The 25,272-nt window shown below is 38.0% G+C and overlaps 1 protein-coding gene across 4 annotated transcripts in view; it reads right to left on the bottom strand.

Moving 5' to 3' along the window:
- Positions 1-8,508: 8,508 nt before the first annotated feature.
- The window catches only part of ntrk3b (neurotrophic tyrosine kinase, receptor, type 3b), a 216,016-nt gene continuing 199,252 nt past the window's right edge, over positions 8,509-25,272 (bottom strand). For all 4 annotated transcript variants that reach the window (XM_039613117.1, XM_039613122.1, XM_039613129.1 and 1 more), the window contains 2 exons: positions 15,593-15,751; positions 8,509-10,681 (listed from right to left, as the gene is read on the bottom strand). In XM_039613117.1, the coding sequence (XP_039469051.1) occupies positions 10,496-10,681; positions 15,593-15,751 (345 nt within the window). In that variant the 3' untranslated portion in view covers positions 8,509-10,495. The remainder of the gene's footprint in view (positions 10,682-15,592; positions 15,752-25,272) is intronic.

Raw genomic sequence — 25,272 nt, forward strand, 5'->3', positions numbered from 1 at the left:
GAGCATAAACGCAGCTTCGCTTTTTTGTTTCACAAACTAGCTCGCCTCCTCCTCTTTGCACCAAAGAGCAGATGCAAAGAGCCCTCAGCCCCCATTTCCTCTGCTTGTGTTTGCTATAAAGCTGCCACAGTTATCAATGAAGTCCAATACAAGCTTATCCACGGTGAGCTGACACAGCTGTATTAACTTCAGGATTATTTTGACAAAAGAAGACAGACCATCTCCAGTGTAGAAGGTGAATCATTTCCCTGTAGTCGTTTTGCGTTAAAAAAAAATGCAGATGAAGCCAAGGTGAGGTCTCTTTTAAAAGCAATTTGGGAGTGAATCTTTTTCCTCTATATGCTTGGATTGCCTCTCAAATTGCTCGGCTGTGTTGCAGCACTTGATGCTGACAAGCAATACTTAAATAGAGAGAAGCAATCTTCCTGAAACATGCAACAATACAGTATATTCACTCTGAATAAGCTCTCACCATATTTAAAGCTTTCATGTCACACGGGAGCAATCAGCCAGCTAGCTGGCGTATATGGACTGGCAAATAAATACTGTTCTGTACCCGAGTAATGTATTGATTTCCCTCACACTGGTGACCTTAATCTCTCAAATGTCCAGTCAAACTATATAAAAAAAGCCCCTAACAACAATAGTAATGGATTTTTGAAGTGGATTATAATGAGTTTCAATGGGCAACCTCTTCAGAAAAGGATGACTCATCGCAGTGTTAGGTAGCAAAGAAATGAAGAAGGAGCTTTTTGCTGATGGGAGAAGGTTCTTCTAACTTCTGGTTGATGTTGTTAAGTTAAACCTAACCAAAAAATCAATGTATCTCCTGGCCGAAAGTGATGAGTGATTCAAACCAACACCAAACCTCTGAGTGTAGACTCTGCCAGTTTTTATACTGCCTCAATAAAGGCACTGGTATCGTATGCATGTAAGTGACATTTTGTGTTTGGATTTGTAAAGCCTGCTCTCGCTGGTTCAGCTAAGTTACCCTACACATTGCTGACTTTAATCTAATACATGCCTCACCTCACCTCACCTGGAAAAGTATTAACAGTTGTCAATTCTTGAAGAGGATTAAAGCAACCACTGCTTATTTAGGCTGAGGTTTTTACATCATACTGTTTATATTACATTTTAGTCAAAAAATAGCAAATGAATTAACCATTAAAAAAACCTGAATCCAGTGCGTATTCACGCAAAGACTGTCTGGTTTATCTATCTTTGGAGAGTGTGAGTCACAGTGAATCTAAAAATATGCATCGTGTCTGCATGTTCACATTTAACGTTATCCTCCAGGCTGCAGGAGTCAGTTAACTGTGGGCTGCATCTTGAGCTTGACACTTTATCCTGTGTTTGTTGACATGTTACCACACTCGCAATAATAAAAAGAATGCAGAATGCGATCTCAGTAATTCGTATTTTAATCTACCAATGAACGTAATGTGACATCTGTCATTAGTTTTATATATAATACTTAACAAAACTGTGATGATGCTATGAGAAATTGTGGAGACAAAAGCAGTGTCTCTGATTTATGGAAGATTATTCAAATAGCAAAAAACTTTTGTTTGTGTGTATTTGCTTGTGTCTGCAGACATTCCTGTTCATCCAATTCTTGATTGTTTAAAGTGCTGGAGAAAAAGGCAACTGGGCTTGTTTAGATTCTTAAAAATATTTCACCCTAATCTGAAAGGCTTCCTCAGCTCTTTTAAACATGTCTACATAGGGCTGAGTAGAAATGTGTAAATAAAAGAAAATCCAAATTGAAGTGATTAGGCACTAAAGGTTTTAAAGAATGTTATATTTCTTATATAAGATATATCAATTATATTCGTTGTTGTTAGAAGAATAATTTCCTTCTCCAGACTTTACTTGCTTTTAAATTGATAGCATATAATAAAAGAAGGTCATTTGCATTTAGTGATCTGAAATATTAATCATAAATATGCACATGTATAGTGCATATGTCCATAAAGATGCAAGACCTGTTCTGGTTGTAGTAAAACAGACGGTGATTTTGCCTTAGAGGCATCTGAGTGTGTTCTCCTCTTTTACTTATTTGGCTGGTGTTTTTAAAGTTTTTAACAGTTGAAATAAATTTCATTTTTGCATCAACTACTAGGCTTATCTTCAGTATTCATGTATTGACACTGATTAAAGCTATATTGTCTTCTTTTATATTTCTATATGAAATCTAAGTTGATCTATAACAACAGATCAATCATTCAATAATGTAAATGTGATCAAAATAATCGTGTTATTGTTATTTTGTTATTGCTTCTCTACATTTATGGTTACAGACTCCCTTACTACCTTACTACAGTAATGTTATTGATAATATTTTTGTTATCAGTGTAACTATTATTGTTATTATTATTTTACATAGGTATAGCATTAATATCATTACTGTGAGTAATTCTAAAGGTGTGTCATGCATTCAGTTGTTCGCTCTCTGTGTATGTGACTCATATTGTTAGGCTTTTTTCACTGACCAGGAAAATAAAATTCCTATCAGCATGTGTACAGATAACGCTTCTTTTATATAACTCCACTATCTGTTTGACACTAAACATTTGAAAACACAGTTCTGGTGTCATAGTTCAAGAGCTGCCAGATGAAATAAAATTAAACTTCCATCATCTACATTTACAAGAGCAATATTTTCATGCAGGTGTTTTTATATTTCCAGCATTAAAGCTGCAGGCAACCTGTAATGGACCTTTGTGCAGCAAGTTACCTGACACTTATGCTCTTGCTCTCAGTTGAAAACTAACACAGTTATCTAAAACTTAGAAAAAAATTCTACTCTTCTAAACTTAATTACTAAGAAAAATGTACTGTGTCATACTTGTGGTACTTTTCTCAAGCTGATGTTGGGCAACAGCCAGAAAACCCAAACCTCAGTATGAGTACACATGGACACACACACTGAATCCTAGCACACAAAACACTTTGTAATTGTAAATCAATACACAATTATAGTACCATCGTCATAACACACTGCTTACTGACCTCAAATCCCTGGGCGCTGCCTGTGTCTCAACTTTCTTCTTGTTTGCACACATATGGCTAAAACAATACTGGAAACCACAGTCATTTAATGTGGACACTTGCCAACAGAGCCTCGAGGTTTAAAGCCACTAGGAAACTGAAGTTTTTCCATGTGTGCAGATCTGCAACAATATTCACATGAATGGTAATATTAATATGACTGCTTGAATCTGTTGCTTTCCAGAAACAGATTGCATTGAAATATATGATCAATGTTATTCACTTATTCACATCACCTGTTTATTTAGAGTTGTGGCATATCTGTGTTGCAGAATAAGATTGAAAAATTGAAAGGGATCATAGCTTTTGGCATTCTTGGTGTCTTAAATGTTCTTCTCTACATGTAAGGTTGACCTGATGAAGAAGGGAGGAACTAAATCTGTTTGAGATTAACAGTTGTAGCTCATCATGACCTCAGAGCCATGATTCAGGCAGTGCTTCAGGTCACTTAATTTTAAAGTAAAATTATGCTAGATTGCCAGATCTCACCTTTGTTTTGAGTAGGCTGAAAGAACTGTGTGGGAGGTGTAGCTCTTTCAAGCCCTCACTAATTGGAGTCTGTCATCAGCTCATAATTTAAAGCTTACATAAATTGACCACACAAGTGAAGAAAGAAATTATGGGGCTCAAAAATTTTAGAGTGCTATCAAAAGTAGCAACATTTGGGCTCATTTTAAAAATAATCTAAGCAAAATGCAGAAAATGGAAAACAAGCTTGAAGACAAGAATAGGTTTAAAATCATGTTAAATGTTCAAGAGAACCCCCAAAAAAAAAAAAAAAAAAAAAAAAACCTATTCAAGTGAAGAGCCAGCTATCAAAGCTCTCCAGGTTGCTGGCAAAAATGTTTCCCTGTGAACTGTCAAGATTTCATGAGTGGAACCTCCGAGGACTCAGCACAAGATGCAAACTCTGATAAACATCAATAAATAGAGACTGGAACTCACAAACAAAGAAAGAAACTTTCAGACTTCTAGAGAGCAGTGAAGATCAACGTCTTGCAAAGTGATGAAATGAATGGAGGAAAAGAAAGAAGCAGCTTATGGCCCAGTGCACCACCAGCTTTGTTAAACGTGTGTGTGTGTTTGTGTGTGTGTGTGTGTGTGTGTAGGGGTGTGTGTGTGTAGGGGTGTGTGTGTGTGTGTGTTAGTTATGGCTTTGGGCATGTATGGCTGAAAATTCACTGCATGACATTTCATCTATCAGCCAGATCTTTTCAACTTGAGTTCTTCAGGGTGAAGAGCTGGACTATACTCCATTGATATCAGCTGCTTGATCTCAGTCTGATAAAGATGCATTCATTCCCTTCTTTAAAGTCAGAGACACTCCACAGCAGGCAGAAGCTGTAGGTGTCTGCAGTGAAGGCTGTAAGAGCATCACCACGGAAAATACAAGGATCGGCTGATGTCTGTATGCCACTGACTTCAGGAAGTAATTGACTGTAAAGGCTTTTTCTGCATAATACCTAAAACTGAAACTTTGACTTTGAAAACAGACAGTATATATATATATACATACATACATATATATACACACTGAGATATTTTATAGGGTTACTGAAATAAACCAACACATCTTTAGAATTGACAATAAACTCTACATATTTTTTTTTTCAATCTTCGTGTCATCCATTGGTTTGTAAATTCCCATTTCTCAACAAAACTAGAGCACAGAATTCTTGGAGAGGCTGTTAGTATAATTAATAACACTGTAATCGAAGATAATTGCATTAAAATACTCCAAAAGTCACCAACAAACCATACCAAATGTTGAGAAGTCTAATTCAGTGACTGGAATTAGTGAAGGTAAAGCTTAGCAGACAGCTAGTGGTGGTGTTAGGACCTACTTGTCAATCAAAGCAGCCATGCCCTTAATAACTCATCACATTAACCCCGTAACCAGGTTCATTTAAAGCAGTCAGCAGAAAAATTAAGTCAAAACAGTTCGTCAAACTGACACATGAGGCTAACCCCCAAATTAGTCAATCCTCATAGACTCCCTGTTAAAATGTCCAAGCTGAGGGATTAATATGCTTGCAGGCTGGTCTCTGTGGTGACCTCTAACCTTAATGTAAGTTAAGGCTTAAACTTAAGTTTGGCTTCACTATCACTGAGTCACTGAACTGGACCTCTGGACTCTGTTGGTGCCTTTTAGAGAATTTTGATGGAATTTTTCTTACTATAATGTGGCACCTTTCCATAAAGTTTGTGCTCATGTTGTGCACTTCACCCTCTTGTCCAAACTGATCACGTCTGAATTTAGAAAATCAACACGGTAACAGCCATAAAGCTATCACAAACCAGTGAGTCTTTAAAATACACCGTGTGTCATTTAAACATGCTAATTATAAAATGCTCAGTCACACCAGAGCTAAAATAGGATGCCAACCTCCTTGCAACTAACTGATGGTTGCCTAGTGACTGCATTGAATTTCTTTTCTCGTTTGGCAACTGATTGCAAGTATTTAAGATGACTGAAATAAATGCCATCTAATTTACAAACCTGATTGCCAATATGTTGGAATCAATCTGAGCTGATCAATGAGCACAACTTGTCTGCAAATAACTGTCAGGTTGTCGACTGGTTAGATTCTGATTATATTCCTATATAAAAGCAAGGTTGCCAAGGCCTGTGTTATTTTGCAGTGAAATTGCAGTCCTGCAACAAATATGTCTCTATTTGTGGAGGAATTTCTGAATAGCTGTTTCAAATCTATGTCAATCCGGCTGAATGTACACTGAAAGTCTGTGAATTTCTCTTTAATATGAATTTTTGTGTAAGTAAATTGCAACTGGTTTACAACAGATGGGAACAGAATCTGTGAATTTTACCAGTTTATCAGTTAATTGTCAGATTGTATGTAATTGCCAACCTGATCTTACTCAATGGAATCAAGTTGACTGATTGCAGGCTGACTCCGTCTTATTGCCATTTTATTCTCTTGATGCATCAAAGTTGCTCTGACAGCAACTGACTGCGAGTGGTTGGAGACCTGGTCCCTATCTTTGGAGCCACTATTTCAAAGGCAATGAATTCCCAAGTTCATTGCACACAGTTGCAATAATTTTGGTTATCCCTACGATGTTGTAGCATAAAATAAAATATATGAAATGAAATGTACCTCGTGTTAAGTTGTCATGAAAAGGAAAATAAACTCAACAAACAAAAACTGATTTTTGTACTAGGCTGTAAACATGTGGGGGTTTTTTTGTTGTAAAGTTGGACGTTTTAACATGGGAGTCTATGGGAAAGCCTCAAGTGGGCCTTAGATAAACACCATTGGCTTGATTTTTCAGAAGAATAGGTTTCCCCTTGGACTCATCCTGTAGTATCCAAGGATATAAACTATGTAGCTGTAGAAATACCAAACTACCTGAGAAAAAGACATATTTCTATCACTTCTATCACATCAACAATTGATAGAAGAGGAGAAGACAACACAGACACACACTGAACTCATGCTGTTCAGCTTTGTGAGAGATTTAGATGAAGACAAGATTTAGTCAAATTCACACATCTTTATAAGACAGGACAAAATGGAAAAAGAGATCGTCTGATTGTTTGAAGACATTTTCTTAAGAGAGTCACATTAATACAAAGATCTATCATGGAATACCAGTATTTTATATACTGCAGATGTTATACCACATTTTAATATTCTGTAACATGTGTACATGGTAATATGCCAACTTTGCTTCAAAAAGTGTTCAGTTAGTTCATCCAAGAAAAGAAAAAAAAAGACTTTTTAAAGAATATTCAACTCACCATGAAAGGATTACAATACCCTGCAAATGCTCACGGTCTGTGTCATAATGTCTTTAAGCGTTTATCTTTACCACAAGAGAATACACAAAAACTCAATGCTTTGGGTAACTCAATGGACTGGATCTCGCCTTTCATACAAAATACTTGAAATAACCGAATGCTCATTAATGATTTACACAGTCCCAAGGGAAACAGAGACAACATTGTCATACTGTGAGAATTCATGTCAAGATAATAAGGAAGAGATGTGAAGAGCTCCTTTGTAAACCACTCTATATCCAGATACAACATGAAATAAAATAGTTGCCTGAGGTTTATCATTCAGTGTGTGAGAATGCTTCAGGATCCACTCTGAAAGAAATAACTCATTTTGTCAACTGAGGACTTAATTATGAGATTTTTCAGAAGTAATATCTTTTTCGTTGTAGGTTTTGAGTCGAATTGGATCAGATTTTAGAACAAAACTCTTCATATTTTTTCTTTAAGTTAATACTGTAATTATTTAAAAAAAAATGCAATGATACCACACAATTAGCTGATCCACTTCAGTGATTATTATTTCTTGTGTACAGTCCAAAAATTAAGACAAGTATCCGCCTGCTCTCTGTAATTGTAGCAGGAGTGTTTTTCTAATCAGCCAACATCATTCTTGTGCAGCTGATGGAAGAGAAATCATGATAATAGTAATAAAAACGCAATGTGTTTCTTTTAGCAGCGTGTAGAGTGATAGGATCCTGATGACATCAACCTATAATACTTTAAAATAAGAGGTCTACATTGGGGAAAATATCCTATTTTGCTTTCTTGCTGAGTGTTAGATGATAAGATCAATGCAGCTCTCATATCAGTATTGACAATGTACAGCTAGCACCAACAGCTTGTGAGCTTCGCCTGGCTCAAATGCTGGAAATAAGGAATAGCTGTTTGCAACAAAATTAGCCTCCCAACGTCTGAAAATGCACTTCAGTGTGGGGAAAAAGAAAGTTGACCAATAACCTCAGTTTAACACAATCAAGATATAAGAAACCAAAGCCAGCTAACCCTCCATGTCCAGTGTAGCTTACCCAATTAGCTTATTCCACTGAACTGTATTTTTGAGAAATGTTTCACATTTTATGACACATTATATGTTAAAATATTTTACACTTAAATTTTAAAATCTGTTACAATGTAAGGAACAATGCTACTGTCAGCAGAAATTTACTAGCAAAGCAGCACGGCTATTACTTACATTTTCAAGTTTGTTTTGTAAAGTCTTCAAAAGCACTGATGTTTAACAATCAAAACTCTAGCTATGGCTTTAACTGACGCTTCTAGAAAATCTGTTTTGCAGCTATAACATAAATGTTGAACATACTTACTTTAAAAATAAGCTAAACAACTAAACTGATCGTTAAAAGCATAACAAATTGGTCTAATCACCGGATTCACAAAGTGTCGACTGTAAAGATACTGAAGGCCACAAGAGTTTTCTAAATGGCAATTTAAACTAAAATTTTAGGAGAATTGAGTTTGTGAAAAACAGCTTCCAGGGTGTTTACATGTGGACAAAGTACTTAATCCTACTGTATACACTATCCGATAAAGTGCTGTTATATAGGCTAACTCAAATAATAATCCTTCTGATCTAATCTAAGGGATTGGTTACAAACTCAAGTTGATTTTTCTATTAAAGTTTTTCTTTTGTTAAGTTTTTTTTTTGTTACTTGTGTTTGCTATTATTCTTCATTTCTGACCTCTTTCTAATCCTGAATGCTTCTTATATCTTATTAGTTGAAAGAACTTAATTTTGAAAATAAAGCTGTTTATGGAGAATGAAGTTCAACAAACATCAAAAGTTATCCATGAAAATGGAAAAGAAATGTTGAATGTTCTACTTGTGTAATGACCAGAGATGTGATTAAAGTTTTACATTGACTGCATAAGATTTTAACGTTTTAATCTGAGTGTTAGTGGTCTGACGTTTGGGGTTCACTGTTTTAATCGTTTCTAATTGGCTACTCACTCTAGTAAATCAGTAGCAGTTCTGGGTATATTCGGCTTAAATTGGGGCATAAAAATTACTTGGTAGGTTTTCCATTACAATTTCATGATTGAATAAAAAAAATCTGAAATAGGGCTAACAATAAAATTCAGAGCAGGACAGAAACTGAATAAATAATATTCGATTTAAAAGAAAAAGCTTTTTATATAATTATTTTTAAGTTAAAACAATACTTATTATTCACAAGGCTACATATAAGCTCTATCAGGATAAATATATGTGTTAGTTAAAATGTCAATGTGCTTTTCAACGAGCTTAAAAAAAAAAAAAGCTTAACCAGCTGATACATTTTTATACTAAGCTGAGCTGACCATGTCCTGAAACCTGTAGCCTCATATTAAAAAATAAGATATAAAAGCTGCATTTGTTATAACTCTCAGCAAGAAAGCAATCATATTGGTCAAAATGTCAAATCGTTCCTTTAACACATACAATAGGCTGTTTAATTCAAGACAACAACCCTGCGACTCACAAATGATGAATACACTCAAAGCTACAAAAACGCTGTTTTTTTTAAGCAGTTTTACATCAAAAAGCTTGAATATGACAAAGCGTGTGTATGTGTCTTTGAGGGGTGAGGCGTGAGATATTACTAACCAACTTATAATTCTTGCCATAAAAAGCAAATGAAAAGGAACGTGAATCCGAGGTTTCATCACCTCTTTGGAAAGTGTCATGTTGAACCATGGCTCTGAGTCATCCCACGTTCGACAAAGTCTCTTTGATTCGGTGTCAGTGGGCTTTTCGCATTGTATTCACTGGCATTCACCTTCACCACATTAGACAACCAGCACTGACACGAGTAATTCCCAAGGAAATCTCCTCTGGATTAGGATGAAAACAAATACCATAGCTTTATACTTTAGCCACCCAGATCACAGTCAGAAAAGGAACCAAAGTAACATCGGAAAAAATAAGTTAACATAATTCTGACACATAGAATTTTACAATATGTACATTATCTTTAAATTAAAATAGATTTGTCAGTTGTCTGATTGGGTAGGTCCTCTACAGAGCGCTGCTATTTTCCAACCATCCAGTGTTATTCCAAAGAGCTCCCTTTATGAGCTCAGAGCCAGCCAATCAGAGTGCAAGTAAGGCTTCCAACGTCAAGTCCCTGCCAATAGTTTGTCGGTGGCGTCTTCAGACAGGGCCAAGCCCTTAGCAACACACATGGCAGACCCTTCAACACCTTGACAAAAAGAAATAAATATAAAATATATGTAATATTTCTATATATATTCATAAAACCAAACCTAGGATAGATTTGAACTCTGTCTTCTCTCCATAATATAATCAAATTGCGGCCATTTCCTACTGCCAGTCCACTTTCCTTTCGGTCTCCATTTTTGTGTATTTTTGCAGTTTTTCAAGGAAAAACAAAAAAAAAAGTCTTCTTCAAACCTGTACATCTTATACACAAGTAAACAAAATGTAAAAGTGCGTGTTTTTTTGAATACGTTTTATCCACTATATCCAAAAGTGTTGCAGGCACTTAAGTCCTTCCCAAACAATGCAGGTGTTTTTTCGACAGTGAAGCAGGTTGGTTTGGTTATTCCTGGATCCGTGTGGGTCGTTCTGTCTGTATGTCTCTGTCGATCTTTGCGTCTGGCGAGGCCACTCATGGGCCGCTGCTAGCCCAGGATGTCCAGGTAGACCGGCGTGGCTTTTCCCATGGCGAACAGGACCTTCTGAATGTCCTTAATGTTCAGTCGCTGCTGTGGTTCCCGCTGCCAGCAGCCTAGCATGATGTCATAAACCTCCTTAGGACAAATCCGTGGCCTCTCCAGAACCCGACCCTGGGTTATGCACTCAATGACCTGCAGAGGAGACAGGGCAGTGGAGTGAAACAGGAGATTCTCACTGACTGATTGCTTTGGTTTGTTCATAATGAGAAAGCGGTGACACTGAGCAGAAATGTCCTTTGAGGTTTGAACTAATGAAACTGAGATGAAAGAAATAAACAGAACACATTCAATCCTAAATTTGGGCAATAATAAAAGGGAAACAAGACTTTTTTTTTCTGTCCCACAGCACAAACTAACAATAATACTGACTATTTGGTGGGGCTGGGATGTTTTAGATGTTGTTAAAAGGCTGATTGATCTTTTCTCTATTGTGCTTGCGCACTAATTAGCCAGATGACTCACTGCTGTCGTGATAATTTGGCTTCATTTTCCAGGTCACTGTACTTTAAAAGAATGGATAGCAATCTATTTGTGTGAAATTATTGGGGGGGGGGGTCATGTTATGGAAAAACTGTGATTTTTAACATTATTTACACTTCACACTTGTGTACTAATCAAAACTAGCTCAAACATCTTTTTTTAAGTTTTCACTTTTCAAGGCGTAGAAATTAACAACACAGCTGAAGAGGGACAACAGAAACTTTCCCCGTAAGGCATATTATGGTGTCATGCAATTTCACGCTCTTGCAAGTTTGCAGCACAACAACAGTGTCAGAACAAAGGATTTGATAATCTACTGATATCTAAAGCCTAATTTTCTGGAAGGAACGTATGACAAACTTGATCTGTGTTTAAATAAATGTGACTTTACTTTACTCAAGACAGCAGTACATGTTATTAGGACAAAACAGGAGGGACACACTTGATCTATTGTTCTACCGTTTGTTTACTTTCGGTTATATTTCGTCTGTCATGTCTCATCCCCAGATGATAAGAGTCTCCAAATGCCGACGGGCTACCTTTAAGACTGACTGGAGCCTCTATGCATAATTCCACAATCACAAACGCTACAATCAAGCAGTAGCTTTGAAAAATCCACCCAGTGCTTCTCTAACTGTGGTGCATAGAGCCACTGCAGGGGGTGGGGGAATGTCATGTTTTTGGGGTCCTTAATTTGTTTGTTGGTACAGTTTTTTTTGTCTTTGCGTTCCTGGTTTTCTCTTTTCTGTCAGTTATGTTTAATTTTATGGTGCACTGTACACGTGTGTTTAACCCCCAAACCCAGTTCTACTTCTAACAGTAATGTGATTGGTGTGTGCATGGCTGCAGTCAAGTGAACTGTGCTCTGGTCCAGCTGAAGAGAAGAGCCTTGCTTAGTTAGACCCAAGCACGATACACAAGTAGTGTGATTGGTATTCGAATGCTTCCTCAGTGACAGTGACTGCCCCTGTGAAAATCACTGTGTTATGTAAATAGCAAATCTGTAACACATGTGAGAGGCCAGTGTGTCACCGCTTCCAATTAAGCTACAAAATGCATAAAATCATGAACCTCATTGTGCTCTCTGAAGCGAAGTTGAGATGCTGAAACAAAGTGAAGTGTACTCGGGTCTGCATGTAAAGAGCAGTATGAGCACAGGACAGTGAGGCAGTGGGAAGATGAGACAAACACACTTGGTGTTGGTACAAGGCAACCATGCTTAGTGTGAGTACACCCTCAGTCTTTTGGTCTCTCTGTTGGTTTACTTCCTCTTTTATTTAGGTTTTCTCATGTGTAGTCTCTTGGTTTTAAATTCTGATTTTGTTCCTTTCCCTCCTTTTCCATCCATCTATCTTATCCTTTTTAGTTGCATTTGGATTTGATTTTTTCCCCTGTTTTTTGTGTTAATGACAAAGAAAAATGAGGATTGTTTTATTAATCCACACTACTTTAAAACCACGACCATGCTTTTGAGCACCTAAACTTTGGAAGAGCCTTCCTCGGCCTATTAGGCCACCTAAATCTGCTGGAAAAAAGGATTTTGCCCACTAATTTGGGCCATAGTTTACATCAAATGCATGCATGTATATGGATGCATTTGATAAGACAATATGGTTAATTATGTGTCTGCATGTGTCGGCTTTTATTCAAATTGTAAAGCACTTTCTAAAAGTGTGTTTTAAAAGCACTATACACATAAAGTTATTATTATTATTAAATTTGCACAGAGACTAAGTCCATGTTTGATGTTAATAAACATCATGGGAGCTGCATTAACTTAATGGAATAACAATTGTAATCCATCGGGTTCCTCTGCGTCGTAATGATAAAGCTGTGATATCGATAAATCTGTTAACTTACACAGTCAGCATTTTTCTCAGCTTCCCTCTCTGGCTTCAAATAAGTGAGACTTTATTAATATATCAGGTCTTCTCCAGTCTTACTGACCACACACATTCACAATCTGCTGCTTTGGCTGTAGCAGCCGTGTTGTTTTCAGCCTGTATTAAGTGTTTAAATTATTCATACTCTTCCCATAGTATAGTTTTATCTTTGTTTGTCAAGTCAGCTGCTCTGTTGTAAGTATACCTGTCAATGTTTCTGGTTGGTTATTTGCACCCTTTCATGTGACTTATCAAGCTGACGCCTACCTTTGTCTGACCACTTATTGTTACAGTTCTGGTGAGTGAAGCCAGATAATATAGATAATATGGATTCTGCAGGGCTCTGGTGATTTACAACCTTTATTTTTCCTTGACATAGTGCTTGGACTCAATTAGAGCCTAGAGAAGTCTCACTTCCCGTCTGAGATTCAGATTGTAGCACGTGTCCTTCGTACATACATCATATACTTGCAAATATGATAACATGTACTAATAGACAAGTGAAAGTGAAAACAAGGATGTGATTAGTCACCCTAGTTCTGTGATCACAGTTGGGGTCTCTGATCCCAGTACAAAGCATAACTCCAACCCCCTCACATAATAAGCAACTTGAGAGGACAGATAAGCAGCAGCGTGAGGGCAGATGTAATAAGGCTGGACTGGGATCAGCTGCCACTAATAGGCCAAGACAAGAGGGGCTGCACGAAACAGAGCAGGTTAGGCTATAATATCCTTGACCATCAATTTAGCACGCAGTGTAGTTTTCACCTTTCTACATAGCAGATTAAATGAGAATTATGGTTTATTTTCCAATAATGTGTCTGCTGTGGGTCATGATAACTTCACACTCATAACTTCCATGATAGAGATTTTGGAGAAGTGAGAAACAATGTGTGAACACCTGTTCTGGAGTGGTTTGTATTAGTTTTCTGCTTCCTTCCAACTTCTTTCTTCGAAAAATATTATATATTATTATTTTAACTGGAGAGGTCATACCAAACATGGTACGCAGAACATTAAATAATTCTTACAGCTTTTACTTAAATTGAAGCATCAACATTTATTTAATGGTCCATGTGTCACGGTCCTGGGTTGGTGACCCAGTGTGTTGTGTATTATTGTTGTTATTCTATGATTTCTCCTTTGTATATGACTTCTTGAGTTCAGTTTTTGTATCCTAATTTTGAGGTTTAGTTCTGTGCCCAGTCTGTTTCCTGTTTTACTTTGAAGGTCAACGTATTCCGTCTTTGTAGTTAGTTTCAGCTGTGTTTCCCAGGTGTTTGCTCTCTGCCCTGTTCCCACCTGTATTTAGTGTCTGCATGTGTTCCCGTTCGTTGCCGCGTCTTCCCTCGTACTAGCCTGTGTGTTCTGTTTTCATGCCCCATTTCTAGCTATCCCAGTTTAGGTTTTGTTTTGTGTTTGCCAGCAATAAAGCTGTAGTTTTTGAGTCTGAGTTCCACCTCCGTGAGCCTGCATATTGGGTCCTTTTCCTGCCTGTGTACACACAGACCATGACACCATGAGGTAACCTGCTATTCCATTTTGCTTTCACATATAAAACTAAAACAGGTGTCTTGGTTAACGGGCACTAAGCAAAATAACTGTTCGAGACATGTCTGACACAGAAAATGCGTCACACTCTCGCTAAAGAATGTATTTCTCTGTATAGAATACATGTATTGTTCTTTGCTGTATTTAGAGCTATCAAAAAAACAACCAATCAAACAAAAAAAAGCAGACAAGCTGATAGGTGATGGCAAAAAAGTGCAATCTAATTTTACTGTGTAGTAAAATGATAGTGGAGCCAGTGGAGCCCAGAAGTGTGATGCTTGTTTGAAACATGATCCTACAGTACCCAGGTGATACTTTACCACTGTCACTGAGTCACTAATGCTCATTTATAATTATTGCAGTAATTTTTCAATGATTTAAACAATGACAACAACTGAATAATAGGCATGTGAATAAGTGAATATCAAGTACAAGAATTTTGTCTGTACTACCTGTAGGTACAAAATTACATTTGGAAAACAATTTACCTTCTTTGGCTGTGATATAATAAAGCACTCATCTCATCACAGTTTAATCAGCCGAGTGTTTCATTTAGCATGCCTCAAAACTTCTTCTGCGCAAGATGCAGAAAAATATGAAAATATCAAATTTGTATAAAGCCCAAAAGCACATTGACACTTCTATTGATATTTCTATTCTATTGTAATGCCTGGGCCTACCCTACAAGCGTAATCCTAATTGAATTTTATTGATTTAAAGCAAAGACTTCAATGAAAAAACAGACCGCTCACAGGCGTTATGTAATGTGGCATCTTGTCTAATCGCACATGGGCATCAATTTATCATCTCACCAAAGAGTGAAGAAACAACACGAGGCAGTAGATTAAGATCCAGAATAGCAGTGGTCATTTAAATCTGCTATTAGCAAGCTCAGGATTTCAGCCATTCCCCACCGCTGACGACATGTGGGGAAAGATTTTGATGTACTTTGCAATAAGCTGCCCTACTTGATGTTTGGAAATGGAAAAGTAGACTTTCAGATTTACCACGAGATGACCTGGAGCTATAATTTCCAGTGTGTGCATGAGATTCTGCAGTTCGGCCTTTGATAATGTGTGTGTGCTATATCTCGTGAAGGTTTATCTATCGTGCTTCAAGCGCTTTTTACCTCGTTGTTACCCAGCTGAAACCAAGGCTGCTTCCCATAGGTAAAGATCTCCCACAGAATGACTCCAAAGCTCCAGACATCGCTTTCCGTGGAGAACTTCCTGTACATGATGCTCTCTGGGGGCATCCAGCGAATAGGTAGCATGGTGTGTCCTCCAACCTGAGAGGAGAATAGAGGAGAGGCGAGAGGAGATCTTTATTGCAAACAGAAATGTTGCAGCTAAGACAGAGATAAGAAGACTCAGTCATCAACACAACTCCCTGGTGTCTGGGGATTAACTGTCCATACATGTAACTGATACTCTGGGCTTAACATTTCATGAATGCCGGCTGTGCTGCTGAATGTTGACACTGATGCAATATAGAAAAATGCTGACAGCTCTGTATGCATTGAAGCAACAGAAATACTTTAGGTTATCATATAAAACGGCCCCTTTGTTCTTAAGTAAAACAGCAATCCTTTCTCTGCAGAAGTACTGGCATTAAGCAGAGGATCAAAGTCTCACAGCATGGAGCTGAATATGGAATTTAATAATTTTTTAAATAAATCAACCAAGGGGATAAGAGAGCTGCTGAATACACACTTATGCGCCATCATGGTAAAGACGTTCATGCGGCTTCTAAGGAATGTGATTAAATTCAACATAGCAGCATGCAAACATGCGTTTCTAAGATCTGCACGAGGCAGGGACAGTTGAAGAATAACACATATCAGCTTGAAGCAGTTTGGTGTCTGTAAACCAGCAGCACATGAAATGAAGTCTCCCCTTGCTGTAAATCCTTTCAGGGTGGATATTAATCGATTAGACAATCACCCATTAATCATCAGCTTCCATTAGCAGGCATTGTTTTAAGATCTATTTCCCATTCGTGTCAGTGACTGTGTTTTAATCATGGCCGTGTCGGGTTGAATAAGACCGATGTGGGAATGAGCTGCAAAGTATTGCAAGTTTCAACTCAGAATATGAGGGCAGTATCACTTACAGTGATTACAGTGGTGCTGGACGCTCGAAGTTTATTAGAAACAGATTTTTGTTTTTAACATGCAGGTGGTCTGACCTTTGCAGGAGAAATGTTTAGTGTCACAGATTGCCAGAAAAATTTACTGACAATCAGAAAATAGCTTAAAGGGCTTAAATAGCCTATCTGTCATAACCACATACTTGTCAACACATGATTAAAGTTCAATACTCAGGCCATGTGCTGATTACATGAGACAACAGATGTGGTGAAAGCTGCACAAAAATATTTGGATGTTGTACATGTTTTTCTTTACTTTTTACTGAGGTAAAGGTTACTCTCAACATTTCCAAACAAAGGGTTAAGATAGTAGGATTATGATTACTAATTAACTCCCAAGAGTAAACATTTAATAGCCTTTAATAGACACTTAGTATTAAACCAATAGTGTGTTTGTTGCCATATAGAACTAAGCAGACAGCAGTCTACATAGTTCTAGTTTATTCCTAATCCTACTTAATCACCATTCATTTGTAACATTCTAATACAAATGACTACTTACAATACTAATTCTAAGCATTCTGTTGCCCTATCACTTCCTGCTGTCATTTATTTGTGTTATCTGGTTCAGTTTTTGGCCTTTGCTGTTGTTATCTTGACAGTTCTGTCGAGATAAAATACGATGGGTTTTAAGCCCCTTTGAGGTTTTTATCTCTAAGTCAGTGAAAGCACTCCTGCAGCATATCAGACACACATCTATCATCTGTCCATCATCAAAACCACCCATCCATCAATGCATTCACTGATCTATCCATCCATCCAGCAAGCAGGCCAGCAAGCTAGCCAGTCAACTACTCTTTTGGGCTCGTTTTCTGTGCTTTAGGACAAAATAAAATCCACAGTCAGACGTGCCATAGGCTCTGAAATCATCATTAGGAAAACCGCTTAGCTTGTAGCTGCATTCACCCTCATATGGTTCCTCCTATCTGTACCTCTGGGTTACAACACAATCAGATTCATTTAATCATAATAAGCTCTTTTCCCAACTCCATTTACCAGCTCCAACATCTGTGTGCCTTCAGCTGTGAGTGCTGCGTGGCATTTTAAGTATCGAGAAAAAAAACTCAGCTCAAGTCTTACTAATTACCTCCTAGTTCCGTAGCACGCTCATTGCACATTTCCTTTGAAAGTCAAACACAATCTCCGTGTGTCAGCTTGACGTAGCAGATGAATCTTGGTGGATGTTTTCAAAGAAACATAAGATTTGTCAGTCTGCCAAAAGTCTACTCCTTCCTGGGCATTTATTCAGAGCGTCCTTTAAATTGTACACTTCATCAAATTTAGTTGCTGAGTTAGAGGCCTCTGTTTGTTTTCCTCTATATGTCCTTCATCTCCAACCTTCTCGAATATCTATTAAAATCACCAAGGTTACTGACTACTAGCTACTTTCAAACTAGTCTTTTGTAAAACTATACAAGACAGTCTTGGAAACTATACGACACAGTCTTAGAAAATATACCCAAAAGTATCAATGACAACACTGGTTACCCTTACAGGGATATAGTGAAGATCAAGCAGCAACCTCCAGGGCTGAAAAATGAAGCTAGTCTCAAAAAAACGGACCAGGTATGTCGTGTTGGTCCTTTTTAACAGAATTATCTAACAAATCATATGTCTTGCTGTGAATTGTAGCCCATCCAAGAAGCTTGTGCTTCAGTTTTGCTAAGTATAATCATATCTTTGCCTGTGTTAATGGATGGCAATCACACCTGGTTAACCAGGCTTGCTAGCATTGCTAACTAGTTCACATTTTAGGTTTCTATGTTGAGCTGGGCTCAAAAAGTGTGTTTAATGTGCCCTATGACTCTTCCACTATGAGTGCCACCACCTCTCATTAGAGCTGTTATCAGCTAACAATGATAAAATAGTGAAAAAAATCTATAAATAAAAACATACAACAGTTAAATAAAAAATATAACCGGGAACACAAACCTGGCTAAGAGGTTGGAATAATTTAAGATTATATGGTGCAGAAAACCATTAATCTTGGGATTTAGCACACGGTAAAAAAATCAACATTTTAATTTTAATTAATAATTTTAATGCGGGGTGCATTCTTGGTACTGCTTCTAATATGAGGCCTGCACTGTAGAGCTCAGAAACTTTAAACTGAATAAATGTAAAAATTAGATATTACCGTCCATAGTCTAATAAATGAGAGATGTAAATCACTTTAGAGAATTAACAGCTTCATTGTATATTTAGACTGAATTAGATACATAAAGAAAACATTTATACATTTGCACCACTCACCACTTGCCCACTTACAAAGAAATGAACAGTGTCCAATTTTTACATAAAAGCTATCAATTTATAACATTTTGTATTTTTATATATGTTACCGTCTATTACTATTTGTAATTATTTGTAAGACTGTTTAATGCATTTCTAAAAATAATCTATAAACCCAGACAGAATGAGAGTCTCTTTGCAGTAGGGGGACAACTGGGTGTATTCTGGTTATATTTGTACATAAAAGCAAGGTTACTGAGCATTTATGTGATCTTTATGTAATTTTGAAGCTAAATTGCAACCGACAGCAACTACGTCATTATTTGTGGAATTGAATTTATGAATTTCAGTTTTAAGTGCTCTATTTTTGCTGATTTGTCACAGTTAATGACCGTATTATCACAAACCGATTTTGTATAATTGCAAACTTGACTCCATTCAATCAGAAACTAACAGCAGTGACTGGTCTTGTGTTATCTCGGCCTTCACGCACCAAAGTCACTTTGAAGATGGCAGCTGACTGTGAGTGGTCAGACCATTTCAAAGGCAACAAGATATCATGCTTAACGCACAAGGTTGCATTAGTTTTGTTCCTCACAATCTTCAATCCCTGTTTTCCCAAGTGTGACTGTAGCACTACTCAAACGGTAGCTTTTAGAACATATTAACTAAGCTTTTCGAAAAAGCCACAGATCGCTCATCTATATTTCATGCTCTAAATGAGTCATCCTGTATTAACAAGGCAACATTAGCATTTTCCCTAGGTTCAGCTATACCAGGAAGATAGTAGGTTGAAAATAATTATGACTCAGAAATGACTTGTTGGGTACAAGCTCTTTAATTTTAGTGATAAAAAGGTGTCAATTTCCATTTTTAAAAGTTGTTAGATATTATACTTGGCTAAATGTGAACCTGTATGTGAGACTAACATTTAAAAGAGGAACACAACCTTTATTTGAAAAGGTTAATTTTGATGACTGAAAGTCACACATACAATTTTGTACACACAAGTGAAGCAAAATGTTCAAAAGGACTCATGAAGGTGCCTAGCAGAACTACCTGGTATATGTTTTGTAAGCCTTGTTATGAGATATACAATGGAAACCTATCATCTTACAAGAAAGAAGAACCGCTAGGTGTTTTTGTGTCCTCGTTTATGTAGGCACAAAATACCTGGTTGTAGGTATTTTGTGCCATTTTGGATCTTGAACTCGTGATTGTAGCTCCTTGTCTCAGGTGTCTTGACTAAGTCGATATCTGGTGTGTAGAGTGTTTACCTGGAAGTGTTATCCCAAAGTTGTATGCTTTCCTCGGACTGAACCCAAATCGATATTTGTACACAAGGCCTGCAGGTCAACAAGACCAATAGAGACACTATTCTTTACCAACACCTATATGCTGACTGAGAATCAGAATCACACTCCATTAACCTCCAGCATGTCAAACTGGAGGACACTGGAGGACGTTTCTTCTTTACTGAACACACTTCCATTATTCTTCAAATCCATTCACTTCCATATGGATGGGAGATGCTTAATATATGTATTGTATCCTATAAGATTTACTCATCAAAATGGCCACTGTCACATTTTCTCACAAAAATGTAATAATAATAATTAAGTATGAATCATGTCAACATAATGGCTGAAATGTATAAAAGTGGAGCCCAAAACAGTCTCTGAAAGCAGTCTGGAAACATAGATCGCTAAAAGTATACTTCACAGATAATGTAGATTTTGAATTTCTATTTGTTATGACAGACATTTGCATTTCTGTCAAGTGTAGCGATGTTAAGTCTTTCTATTATTCAGAGCCTTATGCTTCAAAAACTTTTCCCTCTTTTTATCTAAAAATCCCAGGAGGATTTGCAGAGTTTTACCTCCATCCTCCTGCTTTACAATGACACATTTACACATGTTTATACCTCAGAGCAGCCCAGTACAACCACAGTCTTTCACTAAACCCGCCAGGGGTTAAGTGCTGTGCTCCACCGTGTCTCACTGTAGAGTTGTAAAGTGCAAAGAATCAATGTATCATTCTCCTGAATCCTATAGAACCCCAGTAGTGCTTCTATATAGGTTGCTCAAGGGCATGAGGTGTTACACAGATGCATCCTTTACCTCTTAATTTCTTGAGGCTTGCTCCACCATCTCCCCGCCTAAATAATTATGATCCGTCACCACCTTGGAAGATAATCAAAGCTGCTGTTTTTCCTTCCTTCAGTGGTAGGACAGATAAAACAGTAATTAAGATAAACATAAATTCACGAGGTGTTCCAAATAAGGTGCCCTTTCTCCACATCCTGAATTAACACACTTATTGACAATGCCACTGGCAGTAGTTCTCTATTCCACACACCCTTAAACTCATTCTTTAGGGTTTCACTTCAAGCTAAGGGCCAAATGAACACAGACTTAGACTCTACCTGGTCTCATTACACATGACACAGTTTAGCATTGTACACAACATTAAGCCAATATTGATGCAGAGACCAGTCGCCCCTATTATGCAAAACCTCTGGGTCGAGGTAAGCTAGGTGGGCTGAGTGTGAGGTGAAGAAGTTGGCGAGGGGCTGTATACCAATCTGTCCCCCTGTGGAGCTTTATAAAGATTAAACAAAATTAATTAAGTTCCCGTTAGTCTAAATGACTTATCTGAGGTCCTCCCTGCCCACTGCATGCAAGGCCCAGCCTCATCAGATGCATACTAATGATTTAACCGGAGCAGCCGTGGCAAGGGGCGTTAAAAGTGGCTGACTCGCTGCTTCCCAAATGATTGCATGCCATCACCTTGGGTTTTTGTGACAAGGCCATGGTAATTAGCTTGGAACATGGGGGAAAAGGAGAAAAAAAAAAGCTGAACACATAATAAAAATAAAATAATTGCCCCTGTAATTATCCTCATCTTTCTCACTCAATGTCACATCAAGAAGCTGGCAATGCTCTGCGGGGAGTGAGGAATGAGTCTGGGGCTTTTTTTGTTGCTGTGTAAACTGGATTAGTGCTCTGCCTGTCCCACCGTGGCAGGGGAGTGATTGGATTAACGGCGTGGAGAGCACAGCAGCATGGCAGGGGGATAGATTACTGGCCCAGTCGGGCTCTTCGATGGGCGCACCGTGGCCTGTAGGGAGCCCTAGGAGGCCCCAGACATCTTAAAGGGCCCCGATAACCATCTTGAGACACTCTCTCTCCCTGCTTTAACCGTGTTGCTATCTCTGCTCTCCCAGCTCAAACAGCAACGAACACAAGTTCACTTTTAGAGGCTATGATGTCCATTAGGTTTCTACCTGCTGCGCTGCTGCCAAGTAGAGATAAAGTGGTATCTACTCTGGCCACTGCACGCCAGTGGGTGGCAAAACTTTCTGAAGGTATTTATTTTTAAACAAGCACACACGCACACACACACACACACACACACACACACACACACACACACTTCACTATAGCTATCATGCAAGCTATCATGTACTTTATTTTCTGTATCTAGCTCACCAGGCTGATACTACAATGAGGAGAAAGGTAGGGCCTCATTGTTGTTGCTGACTTTGATCTGCATCTTGCATATGAATTATTTAGATACAGCTGGGTTTGGAAATGTTTGGACACTTCAATATAACAAATACAGTGGGTTAAATGGAAAGTGCAAACCAGTGATCAGTGTCAAGATTACAAGATTTACAATATAATTGTATAATAAGAGAAGCAGTATTGATGATAAAATGATGTTAGAAACAATATGACAGCCCAACATGTTTGTGGCTCTGCATATCCTGCTTCATCCTAACAAGGTAAGGACTCCTTTGACATTAGTCCACAGGGTTACTACCAAAGTCACTCTACAGTTGCTGATTTGCCATGCAAGCATCTCTTAGATTGTGAAAAATGGTTCATAGAGTATTTAAAAAAAATAGTTTGGGACTTGTTTGGACTGAAAAAAGAAACAATTTTTTTTTAATGATTTCCAATCTTTGTGTCAGGTTACGCTAACCAGATGCTGGCTTTATCTTTAAATATCCCATAGAGGTATAAGAGTGCCATCAATCTCTCCATTTACGTCTCAACAAGAAAGCAAAAACATTTTCTAAATTTATTACTGCATACGGCAGTCATCATATAAGACAGCTGTGTTCTAGGCAAAGAGACAAGAACAAAACAAAAGAAAACCTAAGGGGAATGGTAGAACAGACTTTTTTTATCCCTCCATGCAGAAATAATAAATATGGCCTGTGTACTCATTAGCACCAAGCTGCACACAATTTTGCGGAGCTTGTGCTTGATAAATAATGCAGCGGAGGAGCGTTTCTTTGATCCTTGAGAAATAAGAGAAACCTGGTGACCATTTTCCTTCAAAGAAAGGCAGTGCAGGTAAGTATGGGCTTTCTGGCAGAGACACTAAGAACACTAAGTCCTTGAAAATGAGTCATTAGATTGTAACAGTGTTTGATATCCCATAGTCTGTAACCATGAGTCAGTGTCTCTAAAATCATTTCAAATTTCCTAACAAATACTCAGTGAAAGATTTGAATTTTTGTTCCCCTTATTTACCCAAGCAAGGTTCACTGCAGCTGATAATTACCAAGGAAGAAAAATGTTTCTTCCTTGGTAATTATCAGCTTTAAATTTTGACAATTTGGGCTGTTGAAGTACGGCAACTTCACGGATTCTTTTTGATGGTAGCGATCAGGCGGAGACTTTTATTTCCAAAATCAGACGTCTTTATTTGCGCTTCACAATAAAATACAGATGCATCCGGAGACCTAGCTAACAAGCCTACTTCCGCTACGTCTAGCAATGTCTGGCTCACAAACGGAAGTCAACAAACTCTTATGGGTTCGGTGTCCCGCCCATTGTACCACCCCCTTCAACTGTCCTGCCTCCAGTCTTCCCCACCTCAGCACTCTAGATAAAATCACTTAAGTTTAAGCTTTCTAATCTTCTACACTTACATTGAAAATATAAAATCATGAGTACATAATCACATTTCACACAAGCACCCCTTCCCACAGCACTCACAGAAATGAAGAACAACCCAAACTTTGCTAAATGAAAACACTGCAGGTAAAAAGCCTGGAGAATTTTTAATAAGAACTGTTGAAAAAGTAAAAAAAATGCAAGCCTTTACATATTATCACCTGAGAAGAACCTCTATGTCAGTGTTCATAAAACGAGTCCAAACCTCTATTTAAACTAGAAAAATTGGTGCACAGCTTTACAGTCTGACTGCAGCTTTCAAGTAACCAGACTGAAAACTTTTCACTGAACTTTTCACTTTTTCATGCCTCGGGAGCAGAATATGACACAAATTGCAAAATTGCTGTTAATTACTCTTACAAATCAGAAGCTGCCTTGGACTCCTGATTAGACAGAACATTCAACATAACACTCTTAGACTACCTGCATGAGCCCCTTCATCTATCCTGCAGATGCTTCTGAAACTTTTCCGAAAACAACAACAGAAAAACAAAAACAGCTTTTGACTCTCTTTTCATTCTTGCAGCTTTAATGCCTAGTCACCTTTAGAGCATTCACTGTCATTTTACCCACCTAACCATGTATAATTCAGTGCTTCACTCTCCGAGGCCAGGAAAACATTTCCTGATATATCGCGAGGCACTGGTATAAAACAACTTCAGAGCAGGCTCGGGTGCTGCCGTCGGCCTGCACTAGCTCATGCAGTTGTCTCTTTTGAAACAACACAAAAGTATGTGCCTTCAGTGTGAGGATGTGACAGATGGAAGTGATTTAGGACAATATTCGTCTTTTTCTTGAAGTTGCTCCCTCCTGCTGCAAAGTGTCTGTTGGGCAACAAGCATGTATACGACTAGTCAGCTATGGGAGGATTGTACTCTTGGCAGGACGCTGCTATTTATAATCACTCAACACAGGGAAAGTGTCCAATACTGTTAGGAGCGCCTTATCTCTGGGCTCTGTCAATATTCCTATGTGTAGGCGGGCACTGATGCTATCCCAATGCACCAAACAGCAGCTTCACTACAATTCAGGCCACACACATCCAAATGCACACAAATACACGATAAATTCAAACTAAGACTGGTTCCCTTTTTCTTCTTCTACAAACCATTTCTCTGGTTTCTGTCTAACCCAACATAGTGATTTAAAAAAATATTTCCATTCCTCACTGCAGAGACTATGTGTGTGTGTGCTGATTCAGTAAATTATTCAATAAATTATTCAACCATCTAAAATTTCTCCAATAAATTCACCACAGAGTTTGAAGCTAACGTTCAACTGGAAAAGTTACTCAGACTGACTCATTTCTTCCCACCAGGCTGTTCCTGCAAGGCCTTTTTTTCACTGTCCCACTGTGTGTGTGTGTGTGTGTGTGTGTGTGTGTGTGTGTGTGTGTGTGTGTGTGTGTGTGTGTGTGTGTGTGTGTGTGTGTGTGTGTGTTTACCCCATAGCCCCTTTG

The sequence above is a fragment of the Oreochromis aureus genome, linkage group 1 (assembly GCF_013358895.1).
Source record: "Oreochromis aureus strain Israel breed Guangdong linkage group 1, ZZ_aureus, whole genome shotgun sequence".
Taxonomy (NCBI): domain Eukaryota; kingdom Metazoa; phylum Chordata; class Actinopteri; order Cichliformes; family Cichlidae; genus Oreochromis; species Oreochromis aureus.